The sequence below is a fragment of the Choristoneura fumiferana genome, chromosome 4, assembly GCF_025370935.1.
Source record: "Choristoneura fumiferana chromosome 4, NRCan_CFum_1, whole genome shotgun sequence".
NCBI lineage: Eukaryota > Metazoa > Arthropoda > Insecta > Lepidoptera > Tortricidae > Choristoneura > Choristoneura fumiferana.
The window spans coordinates 12,839,371-12,865,076 of NC_133475.1; the positions used below are offsets into that span (position 1 = coordinate 12,839,371).

At 38.7% G+C, this 25,706-nt stretch overlaps 1 protein-coding gene across 3 annotated transcripts in view; it reads right to left on the reverse strand.

Annotated features, from left to right (window-relative positions):
• Gpdh1 (Glycerol-3-phosphate dehydrogenase 1) overlaps nt 1-25,706 on the reverse strand; it is a 36,034-nt gene that overhangs the window by 4,839 nt on the left and 5,489 nt on the right. For all 3 annotated transcript variants that reach the window (XM_074086995.1, XM_074086992.1, XM_074086993.1), the window contains exons 3-7: nt 23,246-23,386; nt 16,909-17,016; nt 14,888-15,034; nt 9,339-9,522; nt 729-882 (exon numbers count right to left, since the gene is read on the reverse strand). In XM_074086995.1, the coding sequence (XP_073943096.1) occupies nt 729-882; nt 9,339-9,522; nt 14,888-15,034; nt 16,909-17,016; nt 23,246-23,386 (734 nt within the window). The remainder of the gene's footprint in view (nt 1-728; nt 883-9,338; nt 9,523-14,887; nt 15,035-16,908; nt 17,017-23,245; nt 23,387-25,706) is intronic.

A 25,706-nucleotide genomic window follows, 5' to 3' on the forward strand; every position in this document is an offset into this window, starting at 1 on the left:
GCGGCGCGACTAGTTCGAGCGAGATTGCGAGCGTGCATGCCGGCCGGTGCTCATAGCCCTAGTGAGTTAACCCACGCCGGCGAGGGGTGAATTAGTAATACTTACAGAATCGCACCTATATCGCGGAGTGCGCCGCACCTGACATAAACCCGAATTTACCCACACCAACCACAAACATAAAAGTGATCTCGGTGTTTGGGAATACTATTAAAATAAAGATTCGAAGAATCGTTTGTAGATAGATTCGCAACATGAAACCTTCTTAGTGACGAGTTTTTTTTTTATTAACCAAACCGATTTTTTTTAAGAAACTAGGAATCTAAGAATCACTGATCGAGATTGATACGAACCGTCATCAAATTGCAACGCGTATGATTCTCCGATTTAATGTTTGTACTCCAATGACCTCCACTTACATCACATGGATACCGGCCAAGAGAAACTATTTTGGTTCAGAATAATTAGCGAAATCTAAATTAACCTACTTAACTGCTGCAGTCGTGAAAAATATTCAATCTCTGTTGGAAGTTGAATAAGGCTTTAAAGAAGCTTACTCAGCTAGGTATTCTTTGTTCATATTCGTTCAACATTTACTCTTTCTTTAAGTATTGTTCGCAGAGGAATAAACAACAGTAAAGGGATATGTGTAATATCTACATAGTTTTAGGCAACATCAGCAAAAGAACAATTTAGTAAACCTCTGGTTATAATACTGAGTATATACTGACTTGTTTTCCATATTTTTGTTGGCAAGCATATGGTTGACCTCCTCAGCGGTGATTGGCCCCTGCAGTTTCTGTCCGTTTAGCATTTCATCTTCTAGCTCCTTGATGGAGCGGCCAGTCTTCACAAATGCCTCCGCCACTCGCCTATTCCGGCCACCTGGGCATTCAAATTCACATTAATTTACAAACGTTCATGGCGACAATACAGCCTTAGCCAAAACTATCAGTTATTAATATCGTTGATAAGGAATCGTCTAAATAGTTGCTTTACCATTTGGACATCACTTCCAACAAGGAAATTTCAGTTTGGCTGACCATCACGACTTGCGAATAAAAATAGATTACATTGAACCTTAAGGTAGGAAGACGTTTTCTTGGTTGATTACACCTAAATAAACATCGAGATAAGCTACCAAAATGACAACTACTCATGTGTACACATTTTGATTACATATATTATGTCAATTATGAGCACGGTCCTACCAGTCCACGTGAAACTCTTGTGAACCGATCGATCACACCACGTCGTTGACAGGAGAGTCGTCGGCTGAGGAAGTTAGGTAGCTACGTCTAATGTCAACATAATAACGCGATTGTGCCTAAATATACTGACCACTTGAACTAACTACGAAACGACTCCCGTCGACTATACCAGTCCCTTTTACCGCAATGAAAACAATTCATCAGTTTCAGTTCAGTTTTGGTGTTAAACACAATCTATAAAAAGCAGCGTTTCCACCAGAGATTTGCGAGGAAAATGTAGTAGTAGTAGAAACGCTTCATTTACCTCGCCTCGCTCCGCTCAGCTGTTTCCACCAAGATGTGCTGTGCGAGGATGTGTAAATGAAGCGTTTCTATTGGTTAATTAAAAACACATCCCCATCCTCGCACATTATTGGTGGAAACGCTGCGTAAAGGGTATTTTATGAAATAAATGGTACACCAGCGAGCCAGATTTATTATAAACTAGCTGTTGCCCGCGACTCCGCCTGCGCAGAATTAACTTATCTCTATCCCGCGGGTATTATAACTGTACTTTTTTTTGTTGCGGGTACTGTAATTTTTACTAAAAATAGATTGATAAGTTATTTGTATACTTTTTACTAACATTAATGGATGTAATTATCTGAAAATTAATTAAAATATATTATTATGCATTTTTCCGGGATTTAAAAGTAGCCTATGTCCTTCCTCAGGACTCCAACTACTCCATACCGAATTTCGTCAAAATCGTTTCAGCGGTTAAAGCGTGAAAAGGTAACAGACAAACAGAGTTACTTTCAAATTTATAACATTATGGATTTATCTAGAATAAGTAAACTGTATCGCGAACAGTTTGACAAGGATCCATATTTTAAACATGGCTGTTATGTATTTTAAGCTGCGGTATGTATTAAGTATATATACCTGGGCGACCGAGCTTTGCTAAAATCAGGCTAAAACTCGATAACAAGCATTTTCCCAGAGATAAGACCAAGCTAGATCGATTTTTCATCCCGAAAATCCCTACATAATACCAAATTTCATCGAAATCGTTGGAGCCGTTTCCGAGATCCCCGAAATATATAATACATATGCAAGAATTGCTTGTTTAAAGGTATTAGATATGTATTCTTGTGAAAGGACTAACTTAAAAATAAATTGTCTTCTCTGAGTACAGAGTCATGTTAAGTCGATGGAAGTTGTACAATGAGCTAGCTGCACGTTTTATTACGTATATATTGTGTTTGAGCACAAAATAACTAATAGTACTGTCTGAGTGGCAAAGCAATGATCTAAACAATCCTGTAAAACAATCAAGCGCTTTCACACCAATATTTCGATATTGCTCGGCATCTCTTTGTCTTACTTCAAGAGTAATCACTATCAGACATGATATAGGCAACAATCGTATTTGATCTTGTAATAGGGGTAATATAGGTACTATACCTAAGTAAGAAGTGTATGTAATATTTGCGTTTTTTGCTTCAAAACAATTTGCGGCGACCTTCAGAGATAATCAATATAACAAACGTTGTAAATTAAATAAATGATAACTAAACTAAGCTGGGTGATAGATAGTTGTGACTAAATACTGGTTATTATTAAAAGTACCCAATGTCATGGCATAAATCCCGATAAAATAATGATGAATCCCTTGATAAAATATCGTTATTCTTATTAGATACTCGTAGTCACAGTCGTAGTTAAATACCATCGCTAGCTATATTAAACCGCCAATCGCAAAATTTGAATGACATAAAACTAAAATTGCATCTCAGTTCCGCCATTTAGAAATAGCGATTGAGCGGCTTCCGTATCATTAGTAACCTAGATAAACTATTTTTACTTCACTCACACAGTCATCTAGGACCTATACACCTATGTACCTACATATGAGTATCATGCGTTACTTGTGAATGGAAAAGTAGACGTCGTTCGTCATATAAACGTGTAGTAGGTTAAGAATTTGCGGTTTTTCGCTATTACCGGTAAGTCAGTCAGTGTTTTTTCTTAAAGTTTAGATTTAACAGTAAAATCAAAAGATCCTGGAAATGTAAACTTCAATGTATTGAAAAAAACTCGTGCAATGGGGGTTTCTTGACAGGCGGGGTACTTATCAGTAGATAGCGTTAGTGTCGGGAGGTCCGTTTGACATCAGCAGGGCTACTACGAAACTCGAAACTAAGTTCGTGTCGTACCGTCCCTCTCGCTCTCGTATTAAATAGTATATGTGTCAGAGGTACCGCACGACACGAACTTCGAGTTTCGTAGTAGCCCTGCAGTCTTACTTGCGATTGGCTCGTTTAGTTATAAACCAATCCCAAACGTGGCACAAATGTCAGCCGGTCCTCGTGATACTAGCCTATCACAAAAACCCTCATTGTCAAACCCTTTACCAGGCGAAGGGATATATTCCTCCCACATCTTATATCGGTTACCGTAGTCAGGTTTTAACTCCAAACCTCCTACAAAATATTTTGTCGATCCCTGAAAATAGTATTTTATTATCTTCATTCACAACACGCTTCTTAATCGCGTAATATATCTTTGGCAGCCGTTTAGATTCACTTGAACTCTAATTTCAGTAAACTACGGAGAAATTGGAACACTTTCCTTAATTTCTATGAAACAGAAGTACATAGGTCGAACAATTTTTTGATATTTTATAGATTTTGAGTGTTGAAAGGTAATGTAATCTTAAACATTGCTAAATATTCATGCATTTTTGTGTATGACCAAAATTAGGATGTGGGTTGACATTATCCCATGGCCTTATTAGAGTTTAACTGTGCGGGAGCTAATCTTCCCATGGCCCGGTAAATTGTCTTGTCGTGTCATAAAAACTCGCGTTACTTAATAAAACTGTTTTTGTGTTCAACCTAGAGCGAATTCATGTACCTAGCTGTAAAATCTCCTTTTAAAGACTTTCCCTGAAGAATAAGATGTGGGAGGAATATATCCCTTCGCCTGATCAAGAATATAATAAGACAAAATCGAGTATGACAGTTAATTACTTAGACAGGCGATGGGATAACCGTAACCCACATTTTTATTTCTGGTTTAAAGGAACATCTCCGACTTTCGTAAATACATTTTTTACAAGGCATTAAATACGGTTGTAACAGTATATAAAGTACGTATGAAGACACGCTAGTTCTAAGGGGCCTGGTAAAGGGTTAACGTCAGTCGCATTTCAATTGTATTCTTACCTCCTGCGGCCCACCATACAACAAAATATGACATCGAAATTAAAACTTAATGTCTCATAGATAAAGATGAATTTATTTTTTTGTAAATTTGAATGATACAGAAAAAATGACACTTTATTCCTTTTTCAAAAGATATAAGTTCTATTGCTAACAATGTGTACTAGTATTATCACTTTGAACCCCAGGAGGGTAATACTAGAATGGAATAACGATTTTGTTCATACGTACGTAGGGGGCAATCTCTGGTTCTGTGAAACCGATTGTAAGATTTTTTTCACTAATACAAAGCTACAATACTTATTGAAGATTAAAATGGGCCTGTTATTATCCCGGAAACGTGTCGAAATTACGGGAAACAGCATGATAAGCAGGCACTTTTATAAAAAAAAAAGCTGAGGCTGTGACGGATAGTCTGATATCTTACAGTTTACTGGTGAGACGAGTATTTAAGAGCGTTTATACCTGCGGAGCTGGCAACGTTGCATTTTTGTTAGTTTTTCTCGATTATTTCATAAAAATTTAATGAAAATTAAAAATGTTGTCTGATAGAACACTTCTTAATATGTAAGTTAATGTGTCTACTCCAATAATTATTCGGAACAGACTTTTATTTTCTTTAATAACCGGTTATAAAACATTAATTCGTTTTTAAAGAATATAAAAGGCTATCACGAAGAATTATTGGAGTAGACACATTAAATAATTTATTGAATCAGGCGTTACTTTGCGGAGGTCCATATCAATGAACTAAAATAATTTCCTTGCTCACCCGCGACCTTACGATAGCTAAGCTTATGCAAAATATGCGTGTTCATGCAGTTCCTCCACCTCCACACTGTAAGAACACACACAAATCACACAAACCCATCTATCACCACCACCACACTACACTGACGCGTTTCGAACTCAACCAGAGCTCATCTTCAGAGTGACACAACCGTACATCATGCTACCAGTTGTTAAGACTAACGAACCACAACCACCGTTATAACTTGTCACTGTAACTCCCCAAGTATCCACATACGTTTTATGAAACAAAACAAAACTACCCACAAATTATTAATAATTTTTTTAACCGTCCTTCAAAACTACCTTGATTTTTATTTATTTACTGTCAATGCATGTTTTATTAACTACCATTGCTGAAATTAGATCCAAGCCGTAGCAAAGGAGATGAAACTAAATTTACCTGCTCATTAATAATAGACCTCATACTGTTGTATCTAATTATCTCCATGCATTCTAAAATATCGAGACGAAACCCCTTGCCACAATAATGTAACACTTCATACGAATCTGAGTCCGATAAAGAATGATTTAGTTCCAACAAATGTTTGGCAAAATTCGACTTATCAGGAAGCTCATTCCTATATGCCGAAATATGCTCTTTAAATCTAGCATTAAAACTGCGACCTGTCTGACCAACATATACTTTACTGCAGTCATTACAAGTGAGCTTGTATACACCCGATCTAGTTCCTTCCTTTAAGGAAAACTTTTACGCAAGCTAGGACCATAAGTTTTATATTTATACTTAATCATAGTTAATTGATGTAATTAATTGTTAAAGGTAGTCATGGAACTAGATATTTTATGGAAACCGTACTGCGACCTTTGCTCTTTTAGAGATAAAGATATGCGTTCAACAGTACTCATTATTCATATCGCTGTATTTATTTATTGATTTTGCATGATGACTTATAGTTGGATAATACTGGCTAAACTCAGAGAAGTATTAGCAGGTTGACATGATAATCAACTTCAACCCTCTACAGTCAACAAAATTAGTATCAACTAGCCTGATGCCCGCGACTCCATCCGCGTAGAATTTGTTTATCGCTATCCCGCGGGAATTATGCAATTTTCCGGGACAAAAACTATCCTATGTCCTTCCCCAGGGACTCAAACTATCTGAAAGCTGAATACGATATTTGACTAATTTTAAGCTACCTTTACAAATAACAAAGTTATAAAGGTTTGAAATTCAAGATTAGACAGAGAAAGACATACTGGCATGTGACGTCACACGCCATGTACCGCCATACTTGCTGCATAGAGAAAAGCGTTTGAGAAAGAGACAGATATATAGATTTTTCAAAAAATCACTATAAATTCAATTTTAAACCGATTTAAATTTTCTGTTCGCTAAACACTATCTGTTTATCTATATTTTCATAATAATATTAAGATGTGGCAAAATCAGGAGTTGTCAAATACCGTATTTCATCTAAATCGGTTCAGCGGTTTAGACGTGATGAGGTAACAAACAAACAGACTTACAAACTATCGCATTTATAATATTAGTGGGTAGGATTGTTAAAACGCTTTAAAACGAATTTCCATTATTTACTCGTTAAAGCCTCATGAGACCTTTTGGTTACTTAAGTTTTGCCCTATGGACTAAAGTGACAACTTTGTAAGAAGCATGTTTCAAACATTTTAAAAATACCACAAAAGCGATATAATTCATAGTTACTTCTAAATTTTACGCGCTCTTATTTACTTTACTTGCCTACAAGGTTCATACTTTGGACCGTCAGATTGTACTTGACTTGAAAAAGTGTACGATATTTTTCATATAACACAAAAAATAGCTAAGTACTGACCAACTTACGTACAATAGTATTTTATACAACTTTTGTATAAGTGAGGTCTTAAAACGCAAGTTCGTTTAGGTAGCGATATGAGCCGCAAGCGAATATCGCTATGAAAGACCCTACGAGCGTTTTAAGACCAAGTTATGCAACGTTTATACAATACATTTTCTAAAAGACTTCCATTTCTACAAACATCTGACACATTCAACACGATATCCATACTAATATTATAAATGCGAAAGTAACTCTGTCTGTCTGTCTGTCTGTCTTCTGTCTGTCTGTCTGTTACGCTTTCACGCCTAAACGCTGAACCGATTTTGATGAAATTTGGTACAAAGATAGAATAGACCTTGGAAAAGAACATAGGCTATCTTTTATCGCGAAAAGGAGGCTTTAAGGGGTTGAAATAGGGGATGAAAGTTTATAAGGTCGAAGTTCGTCGCTGTCTAAGATAAAGCCATGAAACTTGGCATTTAGGCACTTAATAAGAAATAAATCGATATTTGTTTGAGTTTTTTTGAAAATTCGACCTGTGTGGGGGTGAAATAAGGGATGAAAATTTATATGGAAGGTCGTCATTATCGAAGATAAATCGATGAATCTTTATTAAACTTGCCATTTTGGGCACGTGATAAGAGATAAATAGATATTTGTTTGCGCGTTTTTTAAAAAATTTCCTGTGAGGGGGTGAAATAGGGGATGAAAGTTTATATGGAAGATCGTCATTGTCGAAGATAAATCGATGGTTCTTTATGAAACTTGGCATTTGGGCACGTGATAAGAGATAAATAGATTCGCGCGTTTTTTTTTATATTTTTTCCTGTGAGGGGTGAAATAGGGGATGAAACTTTATATGGAAGATCGTCATTGTCGATGGTTCTTTATGAAACTTGGCATTTGGGCACTTATAAGAAATAAATAGATATTTGTTCAAGCATTTTTGAAATTTTACCTGAGAGGTGATGTTAGCAGAGGGGATGATGCAGTTTTAGCAGAGTCTTCTCAGCTCAAGCAAAATGTACGCTATGTGGGTTCATTTTAGATGGCTTATTGACATAGACAGTCAGACATGATTTTTTTTTTATTTTCATGGAAACACCTTTTTAATGACTGTAGGTTTTGATTTCCTTGAAAGTTTGTTTTTTTCTGACTATTGACCTGTGTTTAGGGTTTCAATTTCAACTCGATACCGATACTCCGCGCGTTTACGAGATAAAGGGTATTGACTATAAGGGTTCAATTTTTTCCTTTTGAGCTGCGGAACTAAAAATGCCGTCTAAATTTTTATATTTTTTCCAAAGAACATGGATGGATGGATGATGGAAGAACAAAAAAAATAGTTCATATTTATAGCAATATTTTAAAATAGATTAAGTATTTTCAGTAAACCGTAGAAGTTTATATGTGCTATTATTGGCAAAATAGGTATCCCAAATAAATTAGATACTTTCCAAAGTTACTATTCCGCGCGGACGAAGTCGCGGGCAAAAGCTAGTGAAATATGAATGAAGCGAATTATGTTTCCCGTCAATTCCCGGAATTAAATTTGACATAATTATTTTGTTTATGGTCAGTATTTTATTCACGCTAACTTGCCAGTGGCGCGATCACTTTTAATACTTTTATGACCAACAACACTTGAAATTAATGGAAAATTCTCAATTTAGGACCTAGTAAAATATAATATTCTTTGTTTACAAAATATCATCATCATCATCATCCCAGCCTATATACGTCCCACTGCTGGGCACAGGCCTCCTCTCAGAGCAAGAGGGCTTGGGCCATAGTTCCCACGCGGGCCCAGTGCGGATTGGGAACTTCACACGCACCATTGAATTGCTTCGCAGGTTTGTGCAGGTTTCCTTACGATGTTTTCCTTCACCGCAAAGCTCGTGCAAAATATGCATACTACATTTTAGTTTCGAACGATTATTGATTATGATCAGTAACTGAATTAAAATGATGCGATATAATTTCACAGTAATGTTGGTAATACTGTATTTATTCAAAATAGAGGTTAGGAATCCTAAATTTAAAAAGTTAACCGTCAAACGAAGGCCGTTGAACTGTATTATTATGAATTTCAAAGCAATTAAAAAGCATACATAAGTGTGCTTTTATGAGCCATAGTCATAGACTTTTTCCCGGACTTATTAGGTAATCATTGTATTCGTGTTCATGGACCTTTAATTGACAAATAAACCTAACAGGAGTAGAAAAATCCCTATAATGTACCTAAACACTAAATAAACAAACAATCCTTTTTTTTTCTATGGAAATTGTCATTGAGCCATTTTTTTTTAACCAGTTTCTACATCACTCACCATAGCATGTGGTGATGAGGTCAGCGACCCCGCAGGACTCAAAGAACGTGCTCAGCTTGGACCCGGGGTAGAACACGTCGACGAACTTGATCATTTCCATGAGCCCAAGCCGGATCACGGCCGCTTTCGTGTTGTCGCCGAAGCCGAGCCCGTCCACGAACCCGGCTCCAACCGCCACAATGTTCTGAAGGGTAGCAAGCAGAGCTTAAAATCGGTACAGGTCATATATATTGCATAATGTATTTGCACCGGAAAAAGTCAGGTACCAATAGGAATACGGTGGCACTCGGGTGTCGGTCGATCAATTAATGTATTAAACGAGTGACATTTTAACTATCCATGGATATGACAAATAAAAATAAGGCAACGGATAAACATAATTATCTATAAATACATACATAAATACATATTAAAAATCCAAGACACGAGAGCAAACATTCATATTATTCATACAAATATCTTCCCCGGCCGGGAATCGAACCCGGGACCTCAAGCTTCGTAGTCAGTCAGGTTTTCTAACCACTTGGCCACCCGGTCGTCGTATATTACTTTATCTATACTATAATATTATAAAGAGGAAAGATTTGGATTCTTGGATCCCCATCTATATACATCCCGGTTTACCAATGTTTCGGCGAATAACGTTTGGCAACCTGTTTCATTTCGCAACTTTTCATTTCCCAACTTTTAATATTTCTGAAACTGGAAATATTTCAGGATTTTTATAAAACTAACCTAACCCAACCAAAAGGGTTCTACACGATGGCCCTGAAATAAATCCTGAAATATTTACAGTTTTAGAGTTTGCGAAATGAAATGTTGCAAAATGAAAGAGGTTGCCAAACGTTACGTTGCGAAAAGGCAGTACTCGATACGTCCGACTGCTGGGCACAGGCCTCCTCTCAGAACTGTGCAGGTTTCCTCACGATGTTTTCCTTCTCCGCAAAGCTCGTGGTAAATATCAAATTTGATGGATTTTTTTTTTATTTTTTTTTTGTGCGTTATTCATTATTAGCTGTGCAATACTAAAAATGCTTTACTTTAAGATAAATAGCGGTACGCCACGAATATAAGTTGCGGTTTATTACGTAATATTCTGAGTGAGTATTTTGCTGTGCAATCAATAATTTTGATGTGAATTCAGATTTTTTTTTGGATAAAAAAGGACTTTTTGATGTGCGTATTTAAATACTACCCAATTTAATTCATAGGTTCGCAGCGTGGGCGATAATGATAACGCCCCCTTGTGGGTCGAAGACTTTCAGGGGGGTGGAAGCGATAGAAGTGGGTATAAAAGGGGTTCCTTAGTAAATACTTAAAAGAAAAGAGGCAAAATACATATGGTTAAGAATCTATGTTTTAATTCGATACTCGTACATGGTACTGACTTAATGAAGGGTCCACGGAAAGAACATGCCTACCTTTTTTTTAAATTGCGATTTTAACTTCAATACGTAGAGCTCCCAAAGTACTATGACTTACCAATGAATTAAATCATCTGAAAACAATATAAAATATATTTTTTTTTACTTTTGAATAAATGGTAACCATAGTAATTGTTTGTGATGACTAACTTTCAAACTGCTATAATAACTCAAAAAGTTGCTTAAGTGACTAGACACGTTTTTTCCGTGGACCCTTCAAATAGACTAGTGAATGTGTATGAACAGCGCACGCTTTTGATAGAGCTAATTTCAAGCGTTTTTTGTAGATTAGACACACTAATTTATACTGTGCTGCGCAAAGCTATTCACAAGCTTATTGTTTAAAAAATACACTTCTCAGCCTCTAGTCCAGTTAAAGTTTCGCGATTTTCACTTAAATATATTAATTAATAAGATTGCAATATTCGCAAAAGCGCCCAAAAATCTAGGTCAATCAATCAAATTAGCTTATATTGCACGCCATTAAAAGGCTCTTCACCGCCTTAGCGTACATTAAAACAATTTTAAAATATCATTATTATCTAATAGTCTGACCACATTTTAAAATGAATCACTCCCTACCTAGACGACATTTTTGCTTACAAATATGTTAAAGGGATAGAAAAAACCGGAGCATTTTACTATCTTAACCATCCGGGGTTAACATTATTGAGTTATCTATCTTAATTAGTACGCAATCTAGATCAAAAACAAATGTTTACACCAGGAAAATTACACGGATCGAAGCAAAACACCGATAATAAACGCCAATAGTGAATTCCTCGCAATTACAGACATTCAAGGCCCATATCTGAAGTTAAATGTCGACTAGTAGTTCAAGAACAACCTTTCAACATAACTAACTAAACTTTAGAATTGCTCAATGAAATTATACAGCGTATTTACAGGTAGCTTGCGTAGTAGTCGAGTTCAAAAACTTGTGTTGTGAGCAAGAATTTCAACAAAAATATCTGAACACGCTTCTACGCCGTTAATAATAGAGTCGTGTTGACAGCGTAGAAACGTGTTCAGATATTTTTGATGAAATTCTTGCTCACAACACAAGTTTATGAACTCGACTGTACATAGACTATGTACGTAGAACGCTTAAACCACGGAAGTTACCATTTAAAAAAGTAAGTGTAGAACGGAGGCTGCACATTATGCACTCGTCCAAATTTGAATTAGGTACAAAATTGTTTCCACCTGTTTCATTCAATCACTTTAATTCGGCAATACGGAATCTATGTATAAAATTTAAAATAAAATTTAAACTGTTTATTATAAATCAGAATAACATTACAAAATTTTTATAATTACTTAGCTAATAATCTTTATTATTTAAGATTTTATAACTAAGGAGTGCGAAGGGCGGGCGAGCCCTCATCTATAATAAATATAATGTTCACATATGTTTCCATGCTACATGCTACTTACATCTATATTGCTTAGTTATTATTATTGTAGGTATATGGCCTTGTTTACTTCTTATTTGCTTTATTTTTTATAGTATAATTATACTACATTATTTTTGTCTTCTTATGTTGTAGAGATGTAGGCGTCCCGCCCGTACTATTTGTTATGCGGTGCATCCAATGTGATGCGCTCCACTGCATAATTATATCACTAACAACCTTCGCCTTGAATATGACTAGTATGAACCGACAGCATAAAAATAGCAAACAACCAAGAAGAATCATATATTTTCAAACGTAAATTAAATACCTTATCCTATACCTATACCTAAGGTTAATTTCATAACCTAATTTTTCCACTCGCATCCAAAAATGAAGATTCTAAATCAACTTGAGCTTTAATTCAACTAGAAAAGGTTTAAATTCCACAGATGTGTTGCACTGAGTCACGAGTTACGCAAGAAAACAATTTGTGTAACGAAAACAAGATGCAAACTTTGCACTTCATCGAAGTTGATATTAGAACCTAAAGCGGAAAGTTCTTGATTTCATCATATTCTAATTTATCTTTACTTAAGTTTAAGAAACATTATTTTAAATTCACTTGGAGTTTTACACGATCGGCGGGAGATGTTTTGCTAATACCTATTTGGGTTTTGTTTGATTCAACTGACTCCATATTTATTGCGGTGTGATTAGCGCCAAAATGCTCAAAGAAACCAGTTTCTTTTTGTTTTTTTTTTTCTAAATTGGTTTCTCCTCTTTAAATTGTAACATGGCAAACCTCCGCGGTGCGCAACTGGCCGCTACTCGTATTCAAAATTCTAAAATGATTGATGCTCTTTTGTTTTTCCCGTGATTGGCTCTACTATTTGGCAAGGCGCAAGGCGAAATTTGATGTCTTTTAGAAATAATAATTTTACTCGGTGATAGCTAAGCATTTCACTAAACTGCTTGTGATAGGTATAAGAGCTGCGTCTAACGCAGGTATTTACAATATTATTTGCTCTATTTCTAACATTTGTTTCTTTATATTTTGTAAAACTAATCAAAGTCTCGTTTAGCTTTATTTCTCTGGCCAGCCAGCCAATGACGGGAAGAACAAAAGAGTACAATAATTTCGAATTTAATTCTTCTGTAAGCGGCCAGTTGCGCAACGCGGAGATTTGCCTACAGTACCCCACGCGCCTTAACTAGACTTAAGAAACTGAACCCACCGTATAATTATCCATAAATATTTGAAGCATGCTATGGTCTATTTCTGAAACCTAGATACTAAAATGACAGTCTGAAATGTCAAATGTAAAAATAATGTGTCCAGCATAAAACAAACAGTGCTGCTCTATAATTCCGGTTGTAAATATCCGGTAAAACGTATATTTTAAGATATTAAAGCATTCAATATTCTAATTTCTATTATGAAAATATAAATGCACTTTTACGATAAAGTGATAAAATCTAAGCACAGGTAACCATATAGTGTTTTTTGATTAATTATACCCGCAGGGCTACTGCTACTACGAAACTCGAAGTTCGTGTCGTGCGGTCCCTCTGACACTTATACTATTTAATATGAGAGTGAGAGGGACAGCAGGGCTACTACGAAACTCGAAACTCAAAGTTCGTGTCGTGCGGTCCCTCTGACACTTTTACTATTTAATAGGAGAGCGAGATCCCTCTTGTTACGTTACGATATGAAGTTCGAGTTTCGGAGTAGCCCCGCAGTATGATACGAACTTCGAGTTTCGAGTTTCGTAGTACAAAACTGGAAAACGATATTCGTATCGCACCGTCCCTATCACTCGCGTATTAAATGACAAGCGTCAGCGGGATAGCAACATACGAAGTTCGAGTTTTGCACTTCGTAGTATAGGGTCATGTCCATAGGGTGATAACCTGTTGCGGCACATCACTATTTATGAGACGCAAAAAACAGGTAACACATAAAACATCATTTTAATATCTCGGATTAAAAAACAGACCATAGTCTGCTAACACCGCTATACTAACCACTAAACGACCTACTGGCAGTGGAGGCTTTAGGTGTTGGCGGCGTCGCTGACCATCACGACGTCTAAAGAGGGTTATAAGGTCTAAGAAAGAGCCGGTAAAGATCGACCTTCACCCATCTGATAACCAGATCAGACATATTTCTTATTAAATATTATTTATTTACAAACACGCATATGATAGCTTGCCTATCGAAAAGTGTTTTTATAAACTCGCATTAAAAATAGCCTAGAACACTTTTCGATAGGCAAGCATAGGCGTGTTGCGTGTTTGTAATTAAATAATACATATTTACTTACTTAATAAAAAATATATCTGATCTGGTTATCAGATGGGTGAAGGTCGATCTGCCACGTCTCCTCTTCTATTATTATAAGACATGTTTTACTTTACAAGCACCTTCACTATCCGCCTAAATCGAACCCTGCAAGACTTAGAAAGACCACATGGTTGTTAGGTTTACGAAACAGCGAAACGCGAAACGTGCAGCGATCCACTGAAGGAAAGACTAGATGGAATTCGTTATGGTCGCGATTCTTAGCATTGGGGACGGTCTCCCACACTGAGGATGGCAGTGAAAGAGGCCTCGAGAAGCTTGATATCACCAGTCACCGACGTCCACGCCTTGTCTATCGCCGTCCCCGTCGTCTATTTCACGGTGTCACACCTCGTGCTAGAAAGAACCTACAATGGTGCCTACCTTGAGCGCACCGCAGATTTCGACGGCGTCCTCGTCGTCCACGACCACCACGCGGAAGTACTCGGTCTGGATGATATCGCGCATCGTCGGCGCTAGCATCACGTCCCGGCAGCCGATCGTTGTCTCGCAGAACTTCTCATCTGCTACCTGGCAACAATAAACATAGTCAATGAGGGCTCTCGTTTTTTCTCTTTCTAGATGGCGCCACTGTAGCGTGAGGTTTTTAAGTGTGACTTTCAAAGTCTGTTATTACGGGCGTGAAAACAAAGTTTACATTAAAATCATATTTAATACACATTAAAACCGTACCATAAATATACCGAGCAACCACAGTGTTGCGTAGTCCCGTTTTGTTCGAAAAAAAGGGAGGACAAAAGTTTCCGAAAGACAAAACTGTCTCAAAACACAGACATTCATGGCCCCGTCGTAACGCATAATTGCCAAATATTAATTTCAGGTAATGCAAAATATTCACAAAATTATTCTAATTATAAATAAACCCGCGTAGCTCACACAAAAACTATGAGATTTGACATTTCGGCGACCTCACGCTACACTAGCGCCTCTTGCGGCGAATTCATACGCGATAGCCCTCATTGTATCTGTCTCGTCTACCCACGCGCTAGATTAAATGCTCCGATCAACGATACTAAATTTTTATCTTCAAACACTATGTCGATGCATATCAAACTTGCCTATACCTCCATAAATATAAACACTGCATACTCTACTAGCATACTTTTTACTGATAAATTAGTTTTTCTTAAGGATAGTATCAAACTGCTTTTTCTAGCTAAATAAAAAAACCGGCCAAGAGCGTGTCGGACACGCCCAAAATAGGTTCCCTAGCCATTACGAAAAAATTAAGTAATATTTTTCAAAGGGTTTCGTATTTTATACGGAATCTGCCAAGTTTAGGTATATTTTATTCCTTAGGCTGCTATTTAAGAGTAAAACTACTAATAATTCGCAAGCAAACTACTCCTAAATTTTTTCAAAATTTTCCACCCACCAGTTTAGATTTTAGAGGGGGGGACGCTCGATTTTAATGAAAATTTGCACTTTCAAGTTGAATATTTCGCAAAATCGTCTTAGCAAACCCACACTATAGGGTTGGATGAGAAAAAAAATCACCCCCACCTTACGTCTATGGGAGGTACCCTAAAAAATACATATTTTTATTTTATTTATTGTACCATTTATATATATAAAAAATTACAGCTTTCTAGCATTGCTAGTCCCTGAGCAAAGCCGCGGACGGACGGACAGACAGATAGACATGGCGAAACTATAAGGGTTCCGTTTTTGCCATTTTGGCTCCGGAACCCTAAAAAGCATACGTCGATCTGTTCCAGATGTAAAAAACAACCTGTTTTTGTTATTTAAGTATTTAAACCTCTCTATAAGAAAAAATCTTTAATACTAAACTTGTCAATAGGTATTAATTTGTTATTGTTACTGTGCGGGAGTCCGGCTCGCGCTTGGCCGTTTTATATTTTATTTTGCCCGTGCGAAGCTGGGGCGGGACGCTAGTACCTAAATAAAATACAAAGAACGAACTATTATTTATCGAAAATACAAACTGAAACATAGATGCACAGAAAAACCAGAAAAAGAGATCAGCGCTGGGAATGGAACCCAGGTCCTCAACATTCCGTGCTGCGTGCTATACCTCTACACGACCACTGGAGAAGAGTACAGACTCTGCTGCGGACCTGGGTTCGATTCCCAGCGCTGGTCTATTTCTCTGGTTTTTCTGTGCATCTCTTTCAGTTTGTATTTTCGATATGGAGTTTACGGAATGACCGTAAAAGTAACAAAATTTGGAGTTGAAATAAAAAATACAAAAAGACTCCAAAAACCAATAGCCTATTAGTGTCCTATTATTCTATGTAACACCTAAGAAACTCCGCAGCCCCACATAATTTATTTATTTACTATTCAATTTGTTTACACGGCATTGTTTACAGTGCCTAGTAAAATGCGACAACGAAATCCTTCAAATCTTGGATATGACTTACCTCGGAAGCGATATTGGCACCCATCAACACCGAGCACGGGATTTTCAGGCACCTTGTAATGATATGGGAAATGAGGTCAATGCCACCGCCCTCCGCTATGTCAAAGCCCTGCCAAATAAAAAAACAAAGTAGTCTCATTACATTTTTCGCATATCTTATGATGTAAGTAAAGGTTATAAATAAAAATAATACACTAAGAATGGCCAGGTGCCAAAATGCTTTTGACTGAAACTGACCATTCTTCAGCACCATTGATGAATTCAGCACAGAAAATAATATGTATAAACTGCCGAACGGCTCCCATACAATTTTATAAATGCAAGTACTATAATTTTAAACGCGAATGTTTGTTTATGCCTGTGTCTGGTATTTTTTTATCTGGACGTCTCGTTTAATTTAGGAACTTTTTCTCACGATTACACCAAAACATTTGGCTAGGTTAATACTTAATACTATGCTAAAATAACAATAATTTTTAGATAAAAGTTCCCCAACCATCGGCAAACACGTCAGCATCCTGGATTTCAGTCAAAAATTCATTTAGCAGCGCAATTGCCCTGGCCGTTGGACATTCTTCTTTGCTCCTAGCCCCAAAAAAAACGCGAATAAGTGATGGCGGCGGCGCACTCCCGCCCGTACATACCGTTGCGGGACGAATAGAGTCATTTGCCGCAGTACCAGAGGATTATTGACTCTATTTTGCAACAAAGAACAGTAATGTACGAGCAAATGCAACTTTCGCCTATGGCTTAGGGTATCCAACCCAACCATGCCTGACACAAACAGCGACGGAAAAAAACGGATAATAACCATAAATCACTGCCCAGCTACCTAAAACTAGCTCTCTCTTTAAGCAAATTGTATTTCGATTCCATAGGATCCCAAACAATGGAATTGTATTCCAGCTTACTACGTACAAAAGCATTATACAGGACAATAGAGACAGTTACACTCTTGAACTGCGAGCCTGCACGCATTATGAATCCTAAGGCTCTACTGGCACTCTTGCATGCGCTAATGATATGCTGATGATAGTCAAGTTTTTTCATCCACAATCAAGCCTAGGTCCCTAGTACTGTGAACTCTGAGCAATGAGCTACCTGCCAAGTCATAGGAATACTCAACAGCTGTCGGAGAACGCGTGAAAGAGATGACTTTGCACTTCCCAGCATTAAACGACAATCTGTTGATACGCGCCCAATTAGATATAGCGTTTATGTCTGATTGCAACGCTTCACAGTCCGCGTCCCCACTTATAGCCGAAAACACCTTCAAGTCATCGGCAAACAAGAGACACTCAGATTTACTGACGACGGCCGGTAGATCATCGACCATTATCAGAAACAGGGTCGGACCCAGCGTGCTCCCCTGACTCACACCAGACCGGGTATAGAACTCCCTAGAAGAGTGGCCACAGATTTGGACATATTGTTTCCGATCCTTCAGGTAGCTGGCGATGAACGTTAGGAGGCACCTGCTGAACCCAAATGCCGATAGTTTCCGCAATAATACATCGTTGTCAACAAGATCGAAGGCCTTTTTAAAATCAAAGTAGGCCGCGTCTACTTGACCGGCTCTATCTATGTGCTGAAGAACAAAATCAGAAAAGTTGACATTGTTGGTGACAGTCGACCGGCCAGCGCGAAACCATGTTGCGCGTCCGTTAAGTAAGGTGATTTGGGTAATTATTTGGCGATTAATCAAACCCTCAAAGACCTTTCCAAATACCGACAAGACAGCAATAGGCCTATGAGATGACACCTCGGTAGACGAGCCATCTTTGGGGACCGGTGTTACTCTTGATAGTTTCCAGACCGAGGGATATGTCATCTCTTTTATGGATAAATTATACAAGTAGAGCAAAGGCTCCGCAAGAGCCGACACGCAGTCCCTCAATACGAATATGGGTATACCATCAGGCCCCGGGGAAGAAGAGACTTTTAGTTGGCGCACCACTCGACTCAAGTCCTTGTAAGTGATTTCATTCAGGGAAATAGTCACATTTTTTAGAGGGTCTTCTTTAAACTGGCGCTTGAAGCATCAAGAACTGGCGTATCTTCGTGAAACACTGAACTAAAGTAATTAGCAAAAACATCTACAGCTTCAACACTATCTACTTTTTTACCGCAATGAGTGTAAATACCTATTGACGATCGATTGCTGCGCAAATTCCGAATATGTTTCCAGAATACAGTGGGCTCCCGAGTAATATCAAGTCCAATTCTCCACAAATGCCCTCGGTGTGCAAGAGAAATTTCCTCCTTCACTCGGGTTCTATAGTACCTAAACATCTGTTTATTGAATTCGAGGCCATTAGTTGAATTTAACGAGGTGGAAATGCTTAAGTATTATTAATTAACCTCGGGAGTGTACCAGGATGGGTACTTATAACGACAAGGGACACTAGATGATAGCCTTCGGGGCACATGGCGAGCAAGGGAGTCATTGAGCATATTGTAGAACATCGCCACCCCCACATCTAATTTCCTAGGCCAATAAATTAATTTTTAATGCTTTCATGTCTAACTCGGTTATGATGTTAATGAAGAGCGATTGTCTTCAGTTAAACGTAAAGACATTGCCAGCGTGCATTCAATTAAGAGCTAAAAATTGCATGCCACTTACTAACGATCAAAACATATAAAGTTTTAACCAATAATTGTGTATCGATTGTGGTATTCAACGCAGGATGATAGGCGTCCAAAGGACAGAATCAATGCACTCTGAAACGACTACGCTACTCTGTGATATATTTGTCAACACAAGATCCAGGATGCCACCGTATTTGTTTGTTATAGTATTACACTGAAATAGCTGGGAAAAATTAACAAAATTTTAAATTCATCAATGACTCGCGAGCCAAAGGATTTTAAATTAAAATCACCAATAATAACGACATCCAGTTTCGGAAATTTACAAATTGCGTTTTCAAGGCATTCTAAGACATTTAAAAAATTGAGACTGATTATAATTTGGAGGCAAATACACAACACTAAAAAAATTTTAAATTCTTTTTACACAATAAAGCAAACAAAATCTCTTTGTCATCGCTCAGGCCATCAATGTCAGTGATAGCTTGTAATTGGTATGTATCCTTAGCCGCGAGGAGGACCCCGCCCCAGCCTACATCACCGGCTCGGTCCTTCCTCAGCACAATGTAGTTCGGAGGAAACAATTCACCGTTAGTGACAGAACTATTAAGGAATGTTTCTGTTACAGCTATTACATCGGCGTTACATAATTCTACACTATTATGGAAAATACGGTCTTAGAACGGAGGCCGCGTACGTTTTGATAATAGATCTTAATACGTGCGTTATTTTTAGATCTTACTTTTATCTTGGGCACGAAAATTCTGTCGCCACGGCTTTACACAAATATCCTCAGCCCAATTAGCAGGATTCAAGATACGCTCGGACAACTTGGATGGAACAGTCAGTTTGAACGAAGCATAGTTTCCTCTAGCTTTTAGGGACTCTACTGAGCACACATCCTCACTGCAGATTTCCGCCAAATAAGCTTGCACCTGTGCGACAGTTGTACCCGGTCTTACATAATATAAATGAAGATGTCGTTGCCGCTCAAAGCTTCAAGTTGCGTAGCTCCTGGTGCTGCAGTACCCCGCGTCACCTCCAAAGACCTGCGCGGACGCCTACGCACTTCAATCCAGTCTGAGCCCGCAGACGCAGATGCCTCCTGGGGCTTTCTTCAGCAACAGCTTGATCCGGCACCGAAATCGTTTTTTTTTTATTCTTGGGCCGTGGAGATTTGGTTTTCTTTGTTGTTCGCTGAATTTAGGCACCTCGGCAGCAGATGCCGCCAGGTCATCGGGTTTCGCTGTGCCGGCAGTCAACGTAGAGTTGGCATTCGCCAAAGGGTCGCTGGAAGCCACTGGTTCCGCGCGCCTCGCAGGACTGGCAGACGTTGCGGTCCCGGCCTGTGGCTGTGCCTTTGATGAGATAGCCAGCTTCAACACCAAATCAACCTTCGACTCAAGTATGTTGAGTTTTGTTGTTAGCGTGGCTACCGTTTGGTTTAAAGCGTCAAGTTGGTTAGAGACTGAATTGCTATTCAGATTTGGCAGGCGCATATCCAAGGCAAGTAGCAATTCTTCCCTGATTATATCCCTGATGTTGTCAACACAAACGGAATCATCAATCAGCGTACTCTGCAGAATGTCAGCCGTGTCAAGCTTTGGTTGCCGACCGCGCGGCGCCATGTTGACGTTTCGAGCCATTGTAGATTTATTCAGGAAACTGATGTCAACTGAATCATTTTGAGTGACATTGCTTTCGACTATAACACTTCTCACCGGCGTATTTGAGTTATCTCTCCTAGGCTGCAAACACTTGCACATCTGGCATTTCCAAGAAAGTTTCTGATCACTTGACATAATATTCCTGAAGCATTCCTCACTAACATTTGCACATTGAAGGTCATATGCGGCACTACATAGGCAAATTTCAGACACAGCTGAATGTCGGTAACGCTTGGGCACCCGGCACACCTGATAGTTTTGGACTCCATCTAGCGGTAATAATAGATACTATTAACTAAAATCTTTCTTTTGGTTTAGTATCACTTTTTTGCGTCGCTGCGTCACTGCCTCGTTGGACCAGTGGTACACAGGGTAGCCTCGCACGCAGTAGGTCACTGGTTCAAATCCGTACTCACTTGTTACTTTTTCTATTTTCTGTAACTCCAGGAATTCGCCTTGATGTTTTCGCCCAAAAAACTATGTGCGTCCTGCTTGCGCCGCCCACTGGGAGGAGTCTTCCGTAAGGATGTCACAAGAAAGAAACGAGAATTGACAAAGAAAGCTTTCGGCCCAATAGCGAATTTAATAAACGAATTTAAAATTTGACTTAGACAGAATTTGCACACACGTCCACTATCGTATCCAAGCGCGAAACCATTACCATGGTATGCAGATATCTGGACGTCTCGTTTAACACAGGCTACTTTTTCTCACGATTACACCACGGGACATTTGGCGTGAGTGTTTCATATGCAACGTTAATGAAATCTTCAATGTAATTTTTGGGAATTCCCACGGGAATTCTCGTGAAATCCCGGAACTTCTATTTAATTGCTACACTTGTGGATGTTGGGCGGTGGTGATCCATCAGGAGACCCACTTGCTTGTTTGCCATCCAGTAGAATACAAAAAAAAACTTAAATGTTGATGCCTGCGAAACACTAATAAAGGCTAGTTTCATTTATATATTTTTCTAATCTAATGTTATTTTATTACAACTCTATTTAGGTACTAGAAATTAAGCCCCAGTAGGTACTCGTTTGGATTATTTGTGCAGTAGCAATCTGATAGGTACACACTGGAGCGATAGAACAGGAGGTAGTAGCTGTGATATTTTGTAACCATATTTAATCACTGCCCAGCTACCATAAAACATAGCTATCATAGCTTTTAAGTGAATAATGTACTAACGCTTGTGGACTCTGTCTGCAATAAACTGTTTTTTTTTTATATCTGATCTGATGGTGACTTTGAGTACCTATGATGGTGTGTAGAGTACCGTTTACAGTACCTGGTGACGTGATGAATTACCAAATCACTGGTTTCACGTCAAGCGACAAGTGGTGATTTTTGTAACCAGCTGTTTTTGTTGTGATGCGATTTTTGCCTGAACGTTATAGACATCACAAAGAGTAAAACTTACATCAGTTTAAACAGTTTTTGTAGTAGTAAATAAGGTATAAATTAGGCTGCAGAAATAATATCTTAAATTATGCTAGGACGCTAGGTGGAGCGAGTTTTATTATTTGGTGCGTTAAAGCAAGTAGGTGATTTTTTTTAATCGACCTTGTTCGACGACTCAGCTAAGATTTTTTTTATTATACTTAAATATACAGGTCTAACTGTTACTCTTACCCACGAATCCGTCGCCTCAGCACATGCCAGCAGGAATGGAACTAAAGTCATCTACCTCACCTACATACTTTATACATATTGGGCTTTAATCACTCCTGCTGGCTCGTGCTGAGGCACCAACTTCAAACTAGTAGAAAATTATTTTTAAGGTTATTGTAGTCTGTTCCATTTTTTTTTTTTGTGTTAAATGTTGCCAAGTTATTTTTTGGAAGGCACTACAAAATCTGCTCCAAATTTCGCAAAATAAACGGGAAACTGTGCTTAATGTACAGCTGACTGAAAAAAAAATGCAAAGTTTTCGAACGGGGGTCATGATAGGCTGTATGTATGTAACCACGCATAGGTACTTCAGTACCAAAGTTATGTTAAATTCACCGCAGGCGGCGTATTTAATGTCATCAAATTACTGCCGAAGTTTCCCATGAACATGGAATTACTACATACCTTGATGAGGGATAATGCGGCAGCAGTAGGCTTGATTTTTCCGAGCAGAGTGGAGCATATAGTTCGCACGAACTGATGGGGCACCACGAAAATGAGGATGTCAGCATCCTTAGCAGCATCAACCACCTCGGGAATGGCTATCTGGATCAAAGTGAATGATGGTCAAAATTTGTACCAAAAGGATCGGGCTAAACCAATTTGATTTTAGTTATATAAAAAAACAAGTTTCTGATTATTGTTTATGGCCTCATCTTCAAAAATGCTAAGCTAACATTCACTGAGCTCTATGTTTTTAGAGCAGTTTCTTATCTGAAAGAAAACCTAATTTTCTATCTCTCTCTCATCTCATCTCATCCCAGCCTATATACAAGATATTTTTATTATTTAGATGTACATTATGTACAATCAAAGAAACTGATTTGCGTACCAGGGTGGAAGCTTTGTGCTTCTGATGTTGTATTGACATTCCATACATCTGCTAAAAAATATAGCAAAGTTAATTATGAAAAGGTCCCACCCTGGTATGTGATTCAGGTTCCTCGACTGTAGACCATGTAGTTAGAGCATATAATTATCATTTATCGTCCCGTCCTTTGCAAATACACTCCAATGATAGATAGTCTACAAATCCATTCATAACGGAAATTTTCAGACAATAAATTAACTTTTTAATAAATTTATGTCTAAAACTGGGTTCACAGAATGTTAATGAGACCATTGTCTTCAGTTAAAGTATAAGACATTGTTGTGCGTGCATTCACATTAAGAGTTTAAACAATTGTGTGCCAACTTTATTAACAGATCAAAATTATTATGTAGGTAGATTTAAGTTGTGATCACGTGACAGGTTAGATTTCTACCCATATATGTCAGTCGGATTTTGGTAAAGATCGAATAAACAAGCACAATTCATGCTAAACTGATTATTTATTTAAAACATAACATTGGCGACGTGTAAATGTGAAAATGGGTGATAAATCATATATCGCGAACATAGTGTTGCCGGGCAAGTTCATACCGAATAAGGATAACTGGGAAAACTACCGCGAGCAGCTGTTCTTCGCGTTGGAGGCATCAGGCCCATTGGAAAGCGTGCAGAAACGTGCCTTGTTTTTGTCACAATGCGGCAAGGAGGCGTTTGCATTGATTGTGTCTTTGTTATCACCAAAAAGGCCCAGTGAAGTCGAATTTGACGAAATAGTTGAGTTGTTGAACCAATTCTTTGTACCCACACCGCATCCGATATTAGAAACTGAGAAATTCTACAACAGGAAGCAAAGGAGCAACGAGTCAATCACAAGTTTCGTGGCGGCGTTGCACGACATCAGCTCCCGTTGTAAGTTTAGTGATATGCCGCGCCGGATAGTGGAGCAGATTATACTTGGGGTCAAAGATGGAGGATTAAAAAAGGAGCTTCTGAAAATAGAGGTTACCGATTTAACATATGACAAAGTGGTTCAACGTGCGCTTAATTATGAGGCCGTTTCCGAGAGTAATGTATCAGCGAGAACACATTGTGATGTCACTCTGATGAGTCCTAGTACGAGCGCAGATTCGAGTGAGCCAATGGATGTAAACGCTGTTCAAACGAAGCAGTGCGTGCATTGTGCAAAGCGACACGCTAATTTACGTTGTAAGTTTCGGAACGCAACGTGTTACAAATGTCATAAGAAAGGACATACCCAAGCCGCCTGCGAAGCAAACTTGAATAAAACGGGAAAAACACACGTAAACAAATGTGACGAGTGTTGCTCGGCTTCCGACGGGGAATCAAGCGTCAAAGAAGACAGCACGGAAGACAATCACGGCATTAACGGCATTTACGACAGAGTGCACGGCATGTCGGGCGCCGGCGCCGCGCGCGTGCGGCCTGTCATGGTGCAACTGACGGCCAACGGCGTGCCGCTGGTGATGGAGGTGGACTCCGGCTCCGCGCGCACCATCCTGCCGCACAGTCTGTACCGGCAGCACCGTCAAGCGTTCCCCGCTCAGCTGACGCCGTGCAAGACCAAGTTAGTCACATGGACAGATGACGTGTTGAAGATCGTAGGCGAAATGATAGTGGACGTTGTATACAACGGTATAAGTGTTAAGTTGCCGTTGTTAGTGAGTTGCGGCAAGGGACCGGCGTTACTAGGACGTGCGTGGTTCGAGCCCTTAGGCATTTCGATTCAGGGCGTGAATTCAGTAATCGAAGAGACAGTGGACTTTGCATCGAAGTTTCCGCAGCTGTTTGACGACAGCATGGACAAGTACAGTGGACCGCTAGTGCATATAGACTGTAAGGAAGGAGTGAGTCCTGTTTTCTTGCGTTGTCGTCCTGTTCCTTTCCCGTTACGTGAGAAGGTTAATGAACAGTTAAACAAGATGGTGACAGACGGAATAATCTCGCCGGTAAAACACTCGCGCTGGGCAACACCACTGACTATAGTGCATAAGCCCGATGGATCGCTACGACTAT